This window comes from Balaenoptera borealis (assembly GCF_965194805.1).
Source record: "Balaenoptera borealis genome assembly, chromosome: 14".
NCBI lineage: Eukaryota > Metazoa > Chordata > Mammalia > Artiodactyla > Balaenopteridae > Balaenoptera > Balaenoptera borealis.
The window spans coordinates 39,670,017-39,690,685 of NC_138875.1; the positions used below are offsets into that span (position 1 = coordinate 39,670,017).

General features: G+C 36.8%; 1 protein-coding gene across 17 annotated transcripts in view; it reads right to left on the reverse strand.

Annotated features, from left to right (window-relative positions):
* Positions 1-20,669, reverse strand: part of KIAA1328 — a 382,354-nt gene that overhangs the window by 77,349 nt on the left and 284,336 nt on the right. For all 17 annotated transcript variants that reach the window (XM_082354295.1, XM_082354286.1, XM_082354294.1 and 14 more), the window contains one exon: positions 12,749-12,930. In XM_082354295.1, the coding sequence (XP_082210421.1) occupies positions 12,749-12,930 (182 nt within the window). The remainder of the gene's footprint in view (positions 1-12,748; positions 12,931-20,669) is intronic.

Consider the following 20,669-nt stretch of genomic DNA (forward strand, 5'->3'; position numbering starts at 1 on the left):
CTTCCTCCAGGAGCATTCCCAGTTGTGGAGTTCCTCACTCCCATCCCCTCAGGCTGTCTCCACACAGCCCACAGCAGTCCTCTCCCCAGGTCTGCTCTCCAAACCCTACGTTCCAGCATCCAGCCCCCGTCCACACCAGCAGACACACAACTCAGGCTGGGGCATGCAGGGCTGTGTCATGGACCACCAGTGTAGGTCTCACTCTGTCCTGCCTGCCACAGACTGGCTGCTGTGCTCTCCTTCAGGCCCCTGATGCTCCCCTTCTGTCTCAGTTGATCTCCCCACTGGCAATGGGGGTTCCCTGGATGCAGGAACCTCTCCTCTCCTTCAGGTCCTCCCGAAGCCCCCACAGGGTGCAGGTCCTGTCCTGCTTCCTCTTTTCTTTTTTTCCTTTTCTCTTTTTTGTCCTACCCGGTTATGCGGGGATCTTTTCTTATCCTTTTAGGTGTCCGAGGTCCTCTGCTAGTGTTCAGCCGGTGCTCTGTAAGAATTGCTCCATTTGTAGATGTATTCTTGATGCCCCTGTGGGAAGAGGTTAACTCCATGTCCTCCTTCTCCGCCATCTTCTCCCCGCTTCTTCTTAATATTATTTTCTACATAATACAAAACATTCCTGTCTTTTTCTTGGAAGACTATAAAAATCTCATTCACAATTTTCTTCTGGTTCCTAGGAAACTGTTGCCCAGGCTGCTGAAAGAAGTTATTTGGGAAGAGTCACTATTTCTTTGAGAAAAGGGTGAATATTCAAATGACCTGAAATCAGCTTTGGCTCTGGAATACCAGACCAAGAATACCATGTGCTAACTCCGGGAATGGCACAGTTTAAGTGTGACCAGGAAAATCCGGCCTGGAGAAGGAAAGAGTCTTATATCTGTAGAGATTAGCATCAAAACAATCACCAAGATCCTTGGTATTCAAAAGCCATACTCAATATTGACTGTTCTCTTTCATGTAGAGATATAAAAGACCAGTCATCCAAATGTACAATTCAGACTTCTTATATACAAACCTGTGGGACCTTCAACCTAAACCAGTACTTTCTCATACTGGACACAAACTCCATTAGTTCATACAATGCATTCAGTCAGTAAATGTTTACCAAGTACCTAATGATTCACAGGGGCTGGTGCTAGGATTAAGCTCAGGCTTAGTTTATAGAGAGGGGAAGGAATATGTGAGAGTAAGAAATGAGATACTCTGAACAATCTGGTAAAGAATCATAAATAACTCAAGGCAGTATAAGGTAATAATAACAGCTAACAGATATAGTATGCTTAGTATGTGCCTGGTACTGTTCTAAGCCTTTTCCATATACAATGTATTCTTTTTAAAATAAATATCTTTATTGAAGTATAATTTGAATACCATAAAATTTACCCATCTTAAGTGTACAGTTTGATAAATAGTAGTAAATTTATACAGCTATGAAAGCATGGCCACAACCCAGTTTTTAATATTTTTGTCATGATTTTACTTATTCATTTTTGTAATCCAGTTTTAGAATATTTCATCACTTCAAAAAGTTCCCTCATGCCCATTTGTAGTCAATCTCTTCTCCCTGTTTGGTCTGCTCCCATTACTCTCCAGCTCTATCTTTATAGTTTTGCCATTTCCAGAAATAGATACTATTTCTTAATATATAATTTACAGATAAGGAAAATAAGCTGTAGGGGACTTAAATGACGTGCCCAAGATCACAAAGCTAATAAGTGACCAGCATTCATATCCAGCCAATCTGATCCCAGGGTTTTCACCATTATGCTATACTGCTGTAAAAAACAATATGAAAAGTCTGAGGAATTCAGAAGTGGGAGAGATCACATCTGGTTTTAAGATTAGGGAAGATCTGATGCAGGAGGTGAACTTTTGAAAGAAAGGAATAAGGAGCATGGAATTAGCAAAAGCATTAAATTAAAAAACCTTAAGCCTAAATATTTAATGTATTCAGGAAATATTTATTGAGCATCACTATGTCCTTTTAGCTTGCTAATCACTTTACCTGCATTATCTCATTAATCCTTATAGAAGTCCATAAATTATATTATTGTCCTCAATTTACAGATAAGGTAGTGGAAACTGTGAAAAGGTCAAGCAGCGTGTCCAATATCACATAGGGGCTGGTCGGAACAAGGCTGGGCTTTGAATGCAGTCAAGGTCTATTTGACTCTGAATTGCAAACTCTTAAACATTGTGTTAGTTGAGCTCTAAAATAAAATGAAGCAGCAACAACAATTTAAAAACCCAATCTGGGACTTCCCTGGTGGTCCAGTGGTTAAGACTCTGTGCTCCCTAATGCAGGGGGCACGGGTTCGATCCCTGGTCAGGGAACTAAGATCCTGCATGCCACATGGTGTGGCATAAAAATAAATAAATAAAAATTAAATAAACAAACAAATAAATGAATAAATTTAAAAAACCCAAACTGATCTTTGGAGAGATTATTCTTGTGGCAGAACTTAGAATAGAGTGGAACAGAGAGAATGGAGGCAGGCAAAGCAGTTCACTACGACTACAACTCCTGGGTGGCATCTTGGGTGATAGAAGGGGAAATTAAAATAGGTAATAGGAGGAGAAACAACTGGAAGGGATTTGTGGCTGAGGTGAGAGGGGAGAAGAAATGCCTGGTAGTGATAAGAAGATAAATATCTTTTTAGTCACTATCACGGAAAACCTGAACATTAGTCTTTTTTTTTTTTTTTTTTTCCATTTTGATACTTCTGTCAAAAACTTGGTTGAGACAATTGATATTTGATGGGGAAAATTTTAAAAAGAAATTTTAACAGAGAGTGCAGGGACTTCAAGAGTACGTAGAATCATGAGGAATCCCTCATGAGGCACAATAATGTATGTATACATGCTCATTCATTTTTCTGGGTAAAGAGACCATAGTTTTCATTATATTCTGAAAGGGACCCCAAAAAGTTCAGAATGATTGCTCTAAGGCATAGGGCAAGTTTATTCCTTTTTCTAATTCTATAAGCTCTATTCCTTATTAAGTTTCCAAAAAGCTATATATCAGCTTTTAATTATATTTGTTCCTTCTATAAAATTTGATTTAATATTAAGTATACCAACAATTACATACAGTTAATGCATACTCATAGAATGACATATCTCTCTATATTTATACACACACACACACACACACACACACACACAACCACACCCACACAAAGACAATGTACACATTTTAAAAACAAAAGTGCTGGTAAGACTATCATCCACTAAGCAGATCTCATGTATAAATGCATATGTTTATATATATGTAAATATATGTGAATATATTTATGTAAATAAACACACACATATATTTTTGCATACACAGATGGTATTGAACATAATGGATCATGTCCTATTTATACAGAGCTGGGGGTATGTCTGCTCATCCATCAATCGACATCTCACGATAAGAGAACTTCTTAGAGTTAACATTTAAGAAAACTCTGTTTCTTGACCCTTTGTTTCATTTTGCATTTTTAAAATAGCTGAGCTATATTATAATATTCAGTTTAGTTTATAGAATAAATGATAAAGAAAATACCAGGGTGAGCCCTCTCTAGATCAAGAAATAAAATACTGGCAGCATACAACCTGGAAGCATCACCAATACCCATTCCCGATTACAATCTCTTCTCACATCCAAGAGCCAGCCACTATTCTCATAAGTACTCCCTTTCTCTTCTCTATAGTTTTACCACTTATGTGTGCATCCCAAAATGTGATTTTTTGCCACTTTTGAACTTTATACAAATAGAAATATACTGTATATATTCTTTTTGAGACCTTTTTTGCTCAGTATTATGTCTGTGAAATTGATCTGTGTTGATGATTTATGTAGCTGCAGTTTGTGTTCTTTGCTATACAGTATTCCACTGTATGCATTTATGACTTTTTATCCACTCTGTGATTGATGGACATTTGGAATATTTCTGGTTTGGGGCTAATGTGAATAATGCTGCTGTGACAGAGGCCACTAGTTATCCACCAAAACACACTCTTCCCTTCTTCCGGGGTACACAGCTAGATTATATTCCCCAGTCTTCCCTGTAATTATGTATGGTCAGGTGGAAAACTAGTGGACACGACGTGTGCCATTTCAGGCCTGTCCTATGAAAACCTTGAAGCCTTTCACGTGTACTCTTCCATTCCCTTCCTACTCTTTGTTGACCTGCTATGGCAGGGCCAACAGTTTCTTACACAAACTCTTTTAGAAAACAAAGGAGAAAAAAAAGACTTCCTGACTCATTAAAAAAGAAAACTGTGGTGAAATACACATTTACCATTTTAACCATTTTAATGTGTACAATTCACTGGCATTAGGTGCATTATAATGAATGTTGTACAACCATTGCCACGCTCTAGTTCTATAACTTTTTCATCACTCTAAATGGAAACCCTGTACCATTTAAGTAGCCATTCTCCTTTTCCCCCTCCCCCTGAGCCCCTGTGAACCACTAATCTCCTTTGTCTATTCTGGATATTTCATATAAGTAAAATCATACAACATGATTCCATCAACATGGCCTTTTGTATCTGGCTACTTTCACTTAGCAAAATGTTTTCAAGGTTCATACACATTGTAGCATATATCAGAAGTTTATTCCTTCTTATGGTTAAATTATATTCCACTGTATGTATATATTGCATTTTATTTATACATTCATCTGTCCATGGACATTTGCGTTGTTCCCACCTTTTGGATATTATGAATAGAATTGTTATGATCATTTGTGTACAAGATTTGCTTGAAAGCATTTTGTCAATTACTTTGGGTATAAACTTATGAGTGGAATTGATGAGTTATATGCTAATTCTATGTTTAATGTATTGAGGAATCACCAAAGTGTTTTCCACAATGGCTCCATAATTTTAAAGTTCTAGCAGCAATGTAGGAGGGTTCTGATTTCTCTGCATCCTCTCTAACTTATTTTACATTTTAAAAATTATAACAATCATAGTGGGTGTTAAAGTGGGTATCTTATTTGATTTGGATTTCCCTAACGATTAGGGATGTTGAACATCTTTTCATGCTTGTTGGGCATTTGTACATCTTCTTCAGAGAAATGTCTTTTCATGTACTTTGCCCAGTTTTTAAATGGGTTGTCTTTTTGTTTTTGAGTTGTAATAGTTCTTTATATATTCTGGATACCAGACCCATATAAGATACAAGATTTTCAAATTTTTAACCCACTCTGTGGACTATCTTTACATTCTCTTGATGGTGTTCTTTGGCACAAAAATTTTTAATTTTCATGAAATTAAATTAATCTATTTTTTCTTTTGGTTGCTTGTATTTTTGGTGTCAAATCTAAGAAACCACTGCCTAATCCAAGGTCACGAAGATCTATACCTATGTGTTCTCTGAAGAGCTTTATAGTTTTAGCTCTTATATTTAGGTCTTTGATTCATTTTGAGTTAATTTTTATATATGGCATGAGGTATACAAATGAAGGATCCAGCTTCATTTTTTTCACATGTGGATAGCCAGTTGTCCCAGCATCATTTGTTGAAAAGACTATTCCTTCCCTATTGAATTGTCATGGCACTCCTGTCAAAAATCAATTGTATCAACTATCTATCTATCTATCTATCTACCTACCTACCTATCTATCCATCTCCAGCTATCTCCTTATATCAGTACCACACTGTTTTGATTACTGTACGTTTGTAGTAAGTTTTGAAGTTAGGAAGTTTGAACCCTCCAACTTTGTTCTTCTTTTTCAAGACTGTGTTAGCTATTGGGAACCCCTGCAATTCTTTATGAGTTTTAGGATCAGCTTTTCCATTTTTGCAAAAAAGTGTTGTTGGGATTTTGATAGGAATTGCACTGAATCTGTAGGCCAATTTGCAGAGTACTGCCATCTTAAGAATATTAAGTCTTCAAATCCATGAATGTGGGATGTCTTTCCATTTACATCTTCTTTAATTTGATGCAGCAATGTTTTGTACTGTTCAGTGTACAAGTCTTGCACTCAGTTAAATTTATTGCGAGGTATTTTATTGTTTTGATGCTGTTATAAATGGAATTGTTTTCCTGTTCCTTTTCAGTAGTTCATTACTAGTGTATAGAAATACAATGGATTTTTGTGTTAAATTCTTTCCTGAAACTTTGCTAAATTCATTTATTAGCTCTAAAAGTTTTTGCGCAATTAGCTATAGTAGTTTTTGGGTTTTTTTTGCATTCTCTAGGATTTTCTATATATAAAATCATGTCATCTGCAAATGCAGTTTAACTTCTTCCTTTCCAACTTGAATATGTTTTATTTCTTTTTCTTGCCTAATTTTTCTGTCTAGAACTTCCAGTAAAATGTTGAATAGAATTGGCAAAAGTGGGAATACTTGGCTTGTTCCTGATCTTAGAGGAAAAACTTGCAGTCTTTCACAATTGAAAATGACATTAGCTGTGGGTTTTTCATAGATGCCCTTCATCTTGTTGAAGAAGTCCCTGCTACTCCTATTTTATTATTGTTTCTATCATGGAGTGTTGAATTTTGTCAAATGCTTTTTCTGTGTTAAGATGATCATATTTTTTCTTTTTATAATATGGTATATTGTATTGATTGATTTTCCTATGTTGAAGTACCTTTGAATTCCTGGGCTAAATCCTATTTGGTCATGATATAGAATCCTTTTAATATGTTGCTGCATTCAGTTTGTTATTATTTTGTTGAGGATATTTTCATCTATATTCACAAGGGATTTTGGTCTGTAGTTTTCTTTTCTTGTGATGTCTTTGGCTCTGGTATCAGACTAATGCTGGCCTCATTTTAATGATTGAGTAAGTGTTCCTTCCTCTTCTATTTTTTGGGAAGAGTTTGAAAAAAAATTGTGTTAATTCTTCTTTAATATTTGGTAGAATTCACCAGTGAAGCCATCTGGTCCTCGGCTTGCCTTGTTGGGAGTTTTTTGATTACTGATTTAATCTCTTTACTTGTTATAGGTCTATTCAGATGTTCTACTTTTCTTGAGTCAGTTTTGGTAGTTTGTGTATTTTTAGGAATGTGTCCATTTCATCTAGGTTTGTTGCCTTTTGGTTGTCTATTGTTTGTCTCAACTGTTATTTTTTACCCCAGGCGGCAGTGTTCATTTGGCTTTCAGTGTTTTCAAGGAATGTCTTACATGTAACTGCTTCTCTGTCCTGAAAAAGTTCAGAGGTAGGAAAAACAAAGGCAGTCTCCTTGTATCAGTCTTTTGGGAAATCCACAGACAGGTTGAAACAGACAAACAAAACTCCTTGAGAATAAGGTCTGCTTCCTCTGGGACCAGGTACTCACACCTGGAACTTGGCTGCCATCTACAAGACTGCTGCCACACTGTGGAAGGGGGCAGGGCAAGGATAAATTAAAACCTCATTAAGTTCTCCTACCATGTTTCAGTGGCCTTTTTTCCCGGTTAAGCATTTGCTTGGTTTCCATAAATCATTCACCATCTTTCAGAGCTCTGATAATGTTGGTTCTGACAGTATGCGCCAGGTTTTTCAGTGTTTCTGGCAAGGGACAAGCCCCTGGAAGTCCCTACTCTGCCATTTTTGCTAACATGCTCCTGACTCATTTATGACACTAGTATAACTCTGATACCAAAACCTGACAAGGTCATTACAAAAAAAAGGATATTACACACTAATATCTCCCAATCAGTGTAATTCATCAAATTAACAGAATAAGGAAGAAAACACATGATCATCTCAATAGGTGCAGAATAAAAAGATTTGATGAAATTTAACACTCATTATGACAAAGGCTCTCAGCAAATGAGGAGGGAACTTTCTTAACCTGATAAAGGGCATTTACAAAAAGCCTACAGCTAAAATCATACTTAATGGTGAAAGACTGTCTGCCTTCCCTATGACAATGGGAACAAGGCATGAAGTCCACTTCTACCATTTTATTCTACATTGTAATAGAAGTCCTAGAGAGTACAGTGAAATAAGAAGAAATAAAAGGCATAAAAAGATTGGAAAGAGAGTAACTGTTATGGACTGAATTGTGGTGTCCCCCTCCACCCCCCGCAATTCATATGCAGAAGTCCTAACCCCCAGTACAGCTCAGAATGGGACTGTATTTGGAGACAGGGCCTTTAAAGAGGTAATTAAGGTCAAATTAAGTCATATGGTGGCCCCTAATCCAACATGACTCTTTGTCCTTATAAGAAAAGGGAGACACACCAAGGATGCACGTTCACAGCAAAAAGGGCATGTGAGGACACACTGGGAAGGCAGCCATCTGCAAACCAAGGAGAGAGGCCTCACGGGGAATGACTGGAAAGGAACGTGAGGAAGTTTTCATGAATAATGGAAATGTACTATTTCTTAATTATGTAGGTATATCCAATTGTCGAGGCTTATCAAACTGTACTATTAAGTCCTGTGCAATTTTATTGTATATAAATTAAACCTCAATTAGAATAAAAGAAAATGAAAAAAACCCCACAGTTTTCTTGGCTTTTAAGGAGTGCTGTTTTTAAGACCCCATTCTACTGACTTTCTTTGACATTACCAATCAATCACTATTAGGACTTTGAAGGGACCAGCACACATTTCTTAAGCCACTAAATCATTGCAGGGACTGAGGTCAAAAGGTCTAATTGATTAGATCCTTGTTGTGGGAAAATGGGGCAAGGACACAAAAAGAAAAATTAATATATATACAGTCAACCTTTGAACAACGTGGGGGTTAATGTGAGCATAACTTAGAGTTGGCCCTCCATATAGGCGGTTCCTCCACATCTGTGGATTCAATCAATCACGACTGTTTAGAACTGCAGTATTTACTACTGAAAAAACTCCGCATGTCAGTGGACTCGGCAGTTCAACCCTGAGTTGTTCAAGGGTCAACTGTAATATATTAATTCATTAAACAAATACATTATGAGAATCTACCACATGTTAAGCAACATTCAAGGAAATGGGGAAACAACAGTGAACATAAGGAGTGCTTATATTCTCATGGGAGAAGACACAAAACTTACATAATAAGTAAGTAAATTATATAGTATTTTGAGATACTTCTATTGCAGAGGATAGGAAATGTAGAGCCTCTGGTTCAAGTTACTATTCGATATATAGCAACTTCAACTCTGAATGTTAGTCTCTTGCGTTTGAATTTTTTTTTTTGAGGGGGCTGGGCAGGACGATTTAACCTACATGTTTAGGTTTATTCATAGCTCTATACTATGCTTGTCTTCTGTGTTCTAATGATAAAGGTATCAATTTTTAACAAATCTTTTAGCTCAGACTACTGGGAACCGGAAGTAATATATTGTGGTATCCTTTCTAATGATTAAACATATAATAATAATGATAATGCTAATAATAAAAGAAACATGAATAAATGTTCCTTAGAGGCAAGATGGAAATGGTTTCTGTACTTTAGATACTCCTACTTGCTTATTTCTTTAATCAGGACTGTAATATTAATCCAACATGGGCTACAAAGATTCTCACATCATTGCAAGCACAGGCTCACTTAGAGGAACAACTAGGAACTTCAGAGATTATTTCTCACTTCAGATTATTCCTTCATTTCCAGTAAAAGAAAAATGTGTTTGGGAGTCTCTCAGGGAGTCTCAACCAGTGACAGCTGCTGTATATTATATAACCTAAAAAAACCTGAAAGACAAAATGAAGGGCATGGTCAATACCATCAGGTAAATCCAATTTATTCTAGGTTCAGCCTCTCTCATACCCTCTCAAAGTGTTAAGGGGAGTCAGAGATCGATGTCAGAGAAATAAACAGGAGGTAGCTCTAAATGTAGTATTGGGCTTCGTAGTATTGGGTTAGTATTTTCCTAATTAATTCTGGAACATGAGTGCTCAGTGGCCTCACAACCTCTGCCAGCCCATCAGCATAACAGGAAAAAATATTCTCCCAGATTCGAGGGCTCTTATAAAAGAAAGTCAGTGATTGTTCAGGAAGGGGAGGTTCTAGGCAAGCTAGGAGAGAATAAAAATACTGCTGTGTAGGGAGGAAAAAAGAAGAATGAAGATTGGGTATTTTTAGATTTATGCCTTTGGCTTAAAAGTTCTTGACTCAAGTTTGGATTTTCCTAAGTAATGTCTCCTTGTTCCACAGAGCTCAATAAAAGCAACTAAGACAGAACATTCCAAGCATCTATGACTGAAAAACAATTTATATTTTAAGTATAATTCTGACAATACTGTACTGTACTGATATTTTTGCAATCACAAGGTTATTTCTTGAGACAAGAATCAGGTCTGTTTTGTTTTTTTTACATGTTTAGTATTAATAAAGTTGACAGAAGGGTGAGGAAGATAGGAGAGGTAAAGGAGAAAGAGACTGATAATAAAGATTAATGGTCCTGCAGTAAATGTCCTATGTAGTACTTAATGATTAAAGGACAACAAAAGTAACAAAGGATATAAAACAGAAGAATAATATATTTAAAAACTCAGACATGCTAAAGAGAGGAAAGCAATTAAGGAGATGCTAAACCAAGCAGTGTAACTTAGGTAATTGGTGTCAGGTCATTGCCTTATGCTAAACAGGGGGTCCAATCCCGCTACAGCACACCTTGGAAAGTTGGTCTCCCACAGCAAATGCCAATGCAATAACTTTGCCCTGTACGGTGATCTGTGTATACCACCAGCTCTGCAACGGGCAGAATGGCTCAAAGGGGCAGTTTTAGCTCCTCAGTGATCAGGTATACCATAATTTTGCTAATGGCTCCATACTAGAATAAAAGAAGAGAAAAATACAAGACAGCATTTCTTATGAGTAGAAGAAAAAGTTAATAGTTGCTGTGAATACCTTGAAACAAAACTCTTTTAAAAAGATGAAAAATTTTCCATTTTTCTCACTATAATGCTACAACCCTCCCCCCTACAAAAAAAAAGAGAAGGAAAAAAAAAAACTAATGAAAAAAATAAAACCATGAGTGAAAACTGTTCTTGAAAACTGCAGAATTATAACAGCTTTCTCTTGGTTAAATTGATTGGTATAGTAACATTATAAAATGACTATTAGGATTCATTGTGCACAACAGAAAGTGCTGAAATGTCAGCAGACTACACAGCAAAAAGTAATGGGTTCTGAACCCCTGTTAGTCAAAAATGATTTTGTTTCAAATTAGAAATTGATTTTTTTTTTTTTTTTTTTTTGGGAAAAAAGCCCTTTCTAGACTTCCGGCTTCTGTAGCTGGGCTTGGGAGGGATTAACCTCCACCATGGCCAGGGCTGGCCTGATGATACCTTTCTCAAAGTGCCTTTTCAATTGCAGCTTTCTAATGTTGCTGTGGTCTCAACCAATAACACAAGTTATTTGTCCCTTTGCTATCACACTGTATTTTTCTCATTTTGCTATTTTATTTTAGTGCTGACACACAACACAAATTTATTGTCAAGTTAATAGAAGACTATGTTGAGCCTTGCAGTGTAACTACCACACCAATTCTGACTGGTTCTCCACTCTCCAAAGTGCAATGACTAAGAATAGAGGGAGCCAAAAGTAAGAGTTTCCCATCTCTGAAGGACTACTAATAGAGAAAGTAGAGAGGATTCCATCTCACGTACTAAGTCTCCTCAATTTCATTTTTGTTTCTGGTAGCAAAGTCTAAAAAGACAAAATTTGTTCTAAGTTGTCCTAAAACAATAGAGGTCTGCAGAACTTTTGCCCTATGTCAAACAAAATGTACCTTCGCTTTTGTTTCAAATTGTGGATAGTCTCCCTTCTGAAGCTTGGACTAATTATCATCTCTCAGTTATCTGGGAGAGGACTAAGCGATTTCTAGATTAATCATAATTAAAACCAAAAAACATGACAAAGTTGGCAGCTGATGAGGAAAGGCAGAGAGTAGTATACCTGTAAGATCTCATAGAGCACTGCTCAATTCTCAAATAAATAAATGTGAGAGTGGTTAGAGAGATTATGAAAAGTTGGTTGATTAACACTAGCAGTGGGCAGTGCTGGCTAGCTAGCCCAGTAAAAAAAGAAGTAAACAAGGAGGAAATCAGGGTTAATGGTTGTGAGCAGGAACAAAAGATGTCTGGGAAAGAGGCATGAGCAGAAGGGGGCTCTGAGACTTTTTGGGCCCTTTGTTTTCTGTACATCATTTCTGACCGATGAAGCTCAGACTTGTTCCATTCTATCCCAGAGTCCCTCCTTTAATGATTCCAGGAGAGATTTAAGCCAAAAGTCACTCCAGAAACAACTGGAAAATGCAATTAAATTTGACTGCCTCACTCAACCTTTCACATAGTTATTTATAATTGATTTCTTTTAAAATATCTACGACATATAAAATAGGAAGGATTATTGGCACTTCAAAGACTGCTAGGCAATACAGGCTTAAGACGTATGAGGTTCTGTTTTAGCTGCAATGACCTCTCCTCCACCCTCCTTGTATTTCCAGTTAATCGAGGATTAACTGTAGTTGTTAGAGTTTACTTTCCCAGCAAAGATTTATGTTCAATTTCTTGTCCTCTTTACTTGCTTTAAGCATTATTTTATGTCTATGACCATATTTACTGCTTAATAATTCTTGCAGTTTGCTGTTTGCAAAAAGAGGGACACATTAGACAGTTTCTCATATGAGTGTTCTAAGAGAAATGTTGATGCAATTCACTGATCTAGGTGACGTGCTACCTTTGGCCTTGTGGGCCCATGTCAGTTTGTAACACATTTGACTCTTGTTCAGGGTTATAGGAAATCATCTGGAGCTCATGGCTAGCAGCCATCAGCAACCACCTGCCCCCAAGAGCTTCCCGTTTTGCTACTACAGATGCTGAGCCTACCTCTTTGGGGTTGATATGCATCTTTCTTTTGACCTGTCCACAGGGCATCATCTTCCATATGTGACTGAAACCCAACTGTCTTCTTCTCCCTTCTATTCTCTCCATTGTTAGTGGAGTCTTGGTAATTTTTGCTGGATGATGATGTTCCAAGCGCCCAGCCATCATATTTTGACTTCAATAAACTGAAAAGAATAAACATTTATGAGCTGTAAAGAGCACAGCAGGGGGTATAGATCACACAAAGGCATATACATTCAGTATGAGTTGAAATGCAATTCATGGCAATAGAAACTTTCTTTTTCTTATCTTTTATTGATGTATAGTTTAAATAATTTACTGAAGGTCTATTTTGTGTTCTGCCAAAACAATTTTGGAGAAGAAATGGTTTTTATCCTCAAAAAGTTTATATTTGGGGTTGGGGAAATGAGACTCAGACCGTAAAACTGCTAATAAAGCCATAGAGTATGACTAAGAACCAGAGTATCTGTAAAAATAAAAAGTATGTTAAAACAAGACTTGCATAACTAAAATGTTTCCGAGTACTAAAAATGAACATAAGATTAAAATATCACCAATTCGCTTCAAAATGCATTTGTGTTTCTCATTTTCAATTGTTATAGTATTTATTATGTAGTCAGGGTATGTGAGGAACGATACTATAGTGCTTGTGGGAGAATTGGTCTCTGTCCTCACATAATTTCATATAAAGTCAACAAGGCAAATATGGAGTAAAAGAAATTTTAATGAAAATAAACACACGTGCATATGTTTTTCTCTCCAATGAACTATGTTCCCACCATTAGCACAATCCCACTTATAACATTTTATTTTTTAGAGAGAAATGTTATGATGATGTGTATCCCTTACTATTCTACCAGCCCCTTCCTTCTAATTTAAGTTCACCATAGACTCGTGATACTTTAGTTTTGTCTTCCCCATGACCATAAACAAGGTGAAAATTAAAATGAAGAAAAATAATTTATTCAAAAAGTAATATTCTAAAAACTAGGATATTTAAACTCCCCAGCAGCAGAGGCAATCTCTAGACAAGAATAAGTTGATGGAGTATTACTGGATCCATTATGAATACTAGGTGGCCCTTGACCAGGATTCAAATCACATAAACCCATCAAAGTCACTGGGCTTCTTTAGTGTGGATCAGAATTTTTAGTAATGTTTGCTCACATCATAATTTATTAATAAAAACCAATACATTAAATGGTTTTAGGTTCAGAGTGGTAAAAAGAAACAAACTATTAGCAGTATGGCTTTACAGGGGCATAAAGCAGTGTATTAAATTTATACACTTAAAATTTTTTTTACCAGAACCCAAGGATCACTTTCCCTTGTGGACCTACCAGTGGATGCATATCTTAGCTAATGTAACTTCTACTCATGGGACAGGAAAATACGGAGAATAAAACTATATTACTGTTAATGAAAGATAAGTTTACCTCAACCCAGAAGTCCCAAACCCTGGCAAATCCAACAACTACATCTCTACTTGTTCTTACAGAAAAGTTAATGTGACCAAGACTACTGGGTTCCCCAAAATCATACATTCTCAGGTCAGCCAAGCTCCCAATACTAGCCAATGTTGATCACTCCCAATACTGAATAGTTCCTTCCATTTTACACAGAAGATTGTCTGTACCTTTATTCCAAATCCCATCCTGGGAACCTGGGTTCTAATTTCCCTGAAATAAAGATGACTATATAAAAAATTTTCTTCTTTCATTTGCATTTATTTCCAACTTTACCCATCTACTATTCTTCTATTAACATCTCAGAAGAAAATCACAACTTTTACTCATACTCTTGATACCATTTTGGCCCCTTCCCTCTGTGACAATGGCCTGCCAATCATCTCCTTTTCTTATAGCTTACAAGCTCCTCCTCTCAAATGAATTCTCTCCTAGGATTACAAATAAGACCAGACTTTCCATCAAAAATCAAAACCTAAATCTAAATCCCAAAACTATCCCTTAAGTGGAAAAGTATAATAATACTCAGTGTCAGTGAGAGTGTGGGGACAGGAGGATTTTAATATAGTACTAGGGAAACTGCAAATTGGGATAACCCTTCTGTGAGTGATTTGTCACTACAAAATAAAAGTGCACCTAACCTCCTACAATTTCACTTTTAAGAAGTTACCCTACAGAATTACATAAACAACAGTGGAATTAGAAAATTTTCTCATACTACATACAAAAATAAATCCAAAATGGATTAAAGACCTAAATATAAGACTGGAAGCAATAAAACTCCTAGAAGAAAACATAGGCAGAACACTCTTTGACATAAATCATAGCAATATTTGTTTTGGATCCGTTTCTTAAGGCAAAGGAAATAAAAGCAAGAATAAATGAATGGGACCTAATTAAACTTAAAAGCTTTTGCACAGCAAAGGAAACCACTGAAAAAATGAAAAGACAACTCACTGAATGGGAGAAAATATTTGCAAATGACATGACTAATAAGGGGTTAACAGTCAAAATATATAAACAGCTCATACAACTTAACATCAGAAAACCCAATTAAAAAAAATGGGCAGAAGATCTGAATAGACATTTTTCCAAAGAAGATATACAGATGGTCAACAGGCACATGAAAAGACATCGCTAATCATCAGAGGAATGCAAGTCAAAACTATGATGAGATATCACCTCATACCTGTCAGAATGGCTACCACGAAAAAGACAACAAACAACAAATGTTGATAAGGATGTGAAGAAAAGGAAACCCTTGTATACTGTTGGTGGGAATGTAAATTGGTGCAGCCTCTACGAAAAACAATATAGAGACTCCTCAAAAAGCTAAAAATAGAACCAACATATGATCTAGCAATTTCACTCTTGGGTATACATCTGAAGAAAACAAAAACACTAACTTGAAAAGATGCATGCTCCCCATTGGTCATAACAGCATAATTTACAGTAGCCAAGCTATAGAAGCAACCTAAGTGTCCATTAACAGATGATGGATAAAGAAGATGTGGTATATATATACAATGGAACACTACTCAGTCATAAAAAAAGAATGAAATTTTGCCATTTACAACAACATGGATGGACCTGGAGGGTATTATGCTTAGTGAAATAAGTCAGACAGGGAAAGACAAATACTATATGCTATCACTTATATGTGGAACCTAAAAAATAAAATAAATGAATGACTATAACAAAATAGAAACAGATTCACAGATAGAGAGAACAACTAGTGGTTACCAGTGGGGAGAGGAAAGAGGACAGGGGCAGGATAGGGGTACGGGATTAAGAGGTACAAATTACTATGTATAAAATAAGTAAGCTACAAGTATATATTGTACAGTACAGGGAATATAGTCTGTTTTATAATAACTATAAATGGAACATAATCTATAAAAATTCTGAATCACTGTCTCATACACCTGAAACTAATACAATATTGTAAATAAACTATACCTTAATTTAAAAAAATAAATAGGGACTTCCCTGGTGGTGTAGTGGTTAAGAATCCACCTGCCAATGTAGGGGACATGGGTTTGAACCCTGGTCCGGGAAGATCCCACATGCCGTGGAGCAACTAAGCCCATGCACCACAACTACTGAGCGTGCACTCTAGAGCCCATGAGCCACAACTACTAAGCCCGTGTGCCACAGCTACTGAAGCCCGGGTGCCTAGAGCCTGTGCTCCGCAACAAGAGAAGCCACCGCAATGAAAAGCCCGCGCACCGCAACGAAGAGGAGCCCCCACTTGCTGCAACTAGAGAAAGCTGGTGCAGAGCAACGAAGACCCAATGCAGCCAAAAATAAATAAATAAATATATTAAAAATAAATAAATAAATAAAATCATACTATCATCATTTATAAAATAAATAAATAAAATAAATGAAAACAGAAAAAAAGAATGAGGTAGTTCTCTATACTACTGTGAGTAAACTTCATGACATACTATTAAGTAAAAAAAGGGCAATTTGCAATAATAGAATATATAATACCTCATTTTTGTAAAAACAAAAATATACAAAAAATATTTTTTAAGTTCTGGATGGATAAATAACAAATCAAAAAAGTAGAACGGTTACTGAGGGAAACATTTTTATAATTTAATTTATATACTTCTGAATGTTTAAATTTCTTCCAATAGGCATGTACTTTTGTAATTATAAAACAAAAAAATTTCACCATCTCCTTTATGTTACCATCTTCTCTCCTTCCCTTCTTTGCCAAACTTCTAGAAAACAATAATTTTAACAGACATGCCTACTAAAACTATTTTTTAAAGAACAAATCTAGTGGCGTTTTCTCTTTCAACCATCCTGCTTGTTATAAGACTAATTCACAGCAACTGACTCCTTCCTTAAAACTTATTTCCCTTGGAGTTCATGACATATATCTTGATTGGTTTTCTAGTTTTAGGAGGCTGCTGCTCATATTCTTTTATTGGGAGCTCTTGTACTTCCCTCCCCCTAAATGCAGACATTCCTGATGATTCTGCCCTTGTCCTTCTTCTCTTCCTCCCTTAGCACTTTCTTAGTGATCCCTGTCACACCACTGTATCTTCAATTATGATTTCTAAATAGATTCATCTAGCCCACAATGTTCTCCAAAACTGCTGACCTCTTCAAGTATCTGTTGAAAAGCTGTGAAGAGATGCCTTGTCCTACCTCCCAAAACCAACTCACGCTAAAGCAATGAATAATCTTTACCTTGAAACCTGTTCCTTTACCTGTTTCCATTCTCATTTAATGTATCACCATCCTCCCTGTTACTCAGATGAAAAACTTCAGCTGTCTCAAATTCTGCTTTCCTTATTCCTGTTCAATAAATTGCCAAATCAATCATTCATTTATATTTTCATTAGATATTTATTGAGGACATACTCATATGTATGAAGGGGCTGGGGCGGGCAAATAGGGAAAACAAATATTTACTGAGGACTTGTTACGTGCTAGGTGCTAGGTATACAAACCAGCGAGACCTGGTTCCTGCTCTCCAAGTGATTTTAATGGCAGAGACAGACATGGAAACAGATTTTTTTTAATATGATATGATACAAGTTATGATTCAGGAATATGCGTGGTGTTTAAGGGAGCACAAAGGCAGGGCATCTAACTCTATTTGAATAACTGAAGGGAAATTCCTGAAGCTTTCAAACTAAGTCTTAGTGGATAAGCAGGGGATAAGGAAGGATAGTAGGATGGAAGGCTGAAGAGAAGAGTATTCACAAATATACTAACTAGTAAAACTTCAGCATATATTTTGGGCAAGTTAAATAGTTTGGTACACTGTTAACTGTTATAGTATTAAGTTTGGGGTATTGGATGCGGAGAAGTGGAAGGTGAAGCAAGACAGATGGGCTGGGTCAGAACATGAAAGCTCTGGTTTTCCATGTCAAGGGGCTTGAACTTTATTTTGTCCGCAAAGCAAAGTCATTGAAGGGCACTAAGGAGAAAAATGACATGATACAACTTGAATTTATGAAAAATTGCCCTGGCACAATTTAGAGAATGGATTGGATGAGTGGGAAGGCTGCTGAAATAGCTGTGATGAGAGATGATGAGGGCCTAAATAGAGAAGCAGTGGTAGGAATGGGAAGGAGACAACTTTTTAAATATACTTAGGATTTAAAATTGGCAGAATTTGATACGTGTTTGAATGTGAAAAGTGAGGGAGAGGAGTGAGTTGAGAATGAGTGGCAGAATTTGGGTGGATAAGCAATATAGAGAAGGTGGCGGGGGGGTGGGGATTAAATGTAGCTTGAGGTGCCTATGAAACATCTGGAAAGATATTTCAAGAGAGCAATTGGATCAATAACCCTGCAGCTTTTTGCTCGTTGGCTGACTGACTTGAGAAAGCATGTGCTTTACTTTCAATTTCGTTGGTGAAGGAGGAGGTAAATTCATTCCTGTAGGTGAAAGAAATGGGTATTGAGAAAAGTGATGATTTAGAGAAGGTATTTAGGGAATTCAAGGTAAAAATGACCAAGAACAAAAACAAGACTGTCCTGCAACGTTTAGGGCTATAACAGAATTAGAAATCATAAATTTGTATCTGGGCTCAGGTGCACAGATGTAAAAGCAGAGAAAGCAGCCTGAGAGCTTGATCCAGGGTTAGGATTTTTTGTGTAGGGTGCAGCAGACTAGAGGTCAAGGGAAATTTGTATACTAATAAGGGAATAGTTTAGGTCGACCATTTGGTCCAGAATGTACATGGGGAAGAAAGTGAGACAAAGAGGGGCCTGAAAGAATGGCAAAAAAAGGGGAGAAATGAAGGATTTAGATGTCTCTTTAAGGTAAAACAAAGATAAAACAAAACAAGAAAAACAAACAAAACACTTGGTATAGTCTATATGAGAAATGAGAACATGAACAGACTCAAGTGAAAGAGGTGAACTATAAAGGGGGTACCAGTCAGCGATTTCTGTGATGGAACCACAGCAGGGGAAAGCAAGCTCCGGATGTGGCCAGGGACAATACAGCTAAAGAAAATGAGTGAACCACGGAAGACAAATCTCTTTACTACGGCAACAGAGAGATCAACAACGTGAATACTGGAATCTCACAGAATGGGGTTAGGAGACGTGGGGGAGGAAGTGACTGAGTGGATATCAAATTCCTAGTGAGATCACAATGGAAAACAAAGAAAAGGAAGGATGGACTGTAAGATCAGATATCCTGAGATTCACATAAACAAGGAGGTTCACTAGAGAGTAAACTACTTAAAAGTTTGAGATGTTGGAATGAGAAGAACAGGAAATGCTGGCACTACTGTCTCTGTTGTTTGCCAAATGTGACAGAAAGAATGGCCTGGATAGTAGCATTCTCAGAAAAGGTGCCAAATTAAGGCAGTGATTCACAGCCTGCTATACATTAAAATTATGTGGGAAAAATTTTAAAAGAGCGATGGGCTGTCCTACCCATTCTTAGAAATGGAATGAATCCACCTGGAGTGAGCCGCATTATGTGCCTCCCTCTCTCACCCTCTCTTGTCCTTTTTTTTAAAGCTCCACAGGTAATCCCAATGTCCAGTCAGTGCTGAAAATCACTAACTTATGGCCAAGAATGAAAATATTTTGTGTGTGTGAAAAGGTTGAGGATGAAAAGAGTTTATTTTCTATAAAACAGGTGTTTGGTAAGGCACCTTTAGGAAATCCTGGGGGCAGTAGGAGGGAAAGGGGTGTTAGGGAAGGAAAGGTAGACTTTTAAGAGAATGAAAGTACAAGAGAGAAAAATCAATACAAATTACTCAAATTTTGGCATGAGTCACTTAACAAAAAATGAAGGGGAACACATCCTCGATTTAGAAGACTATAAAATCTAGGATGGGGAAACATGTATTAAATCTTTCCTTCCTTTTTCCAGTGGCCAAATTTGGGTGCTAGTCATGCCATGTCTAAACAATTGCTATATCATCCAGTTTCTGGCTCAGTCATGGAATCAGCCATTTCTTCAAGGAGATCTAGTATCTTTTAATTAAAAAAAAAAAAGAAAAAAGAGCTAACGGAATTGGATTATCACTGTTCCTAAGTTCTCACAGAGCAAGAGACTATATGCATGTATGTATGTATATACACATATGTTTATTTATATATCTAGGTAAATATATTGAAAATCATGAGTTTACACTAATATCTTCAATTCCAAACCAACAGGGTTCATTTTAGTTTTCTACCTTTCCATATATGTAACTCCATTCTGTAACAGTGAAAAAACTTGGCTACCATTTTCCTTAATACAATTACTTACTTAGTCATTTTGTATGAAAACAGTATTCCATCACCACTGCCATGATCCCTTCCCCTCTCTCCCGTCAGTCACCACCACATTGCTCCGGGTGTTTCTGCCAACACACCTCTGTATAGGCACTCTCCCCACTAAGCTCTGAGTGGGCTACCTCTGCTGTGAGAAAGCCCTCCTCATATCTCAGGCACTCAAGA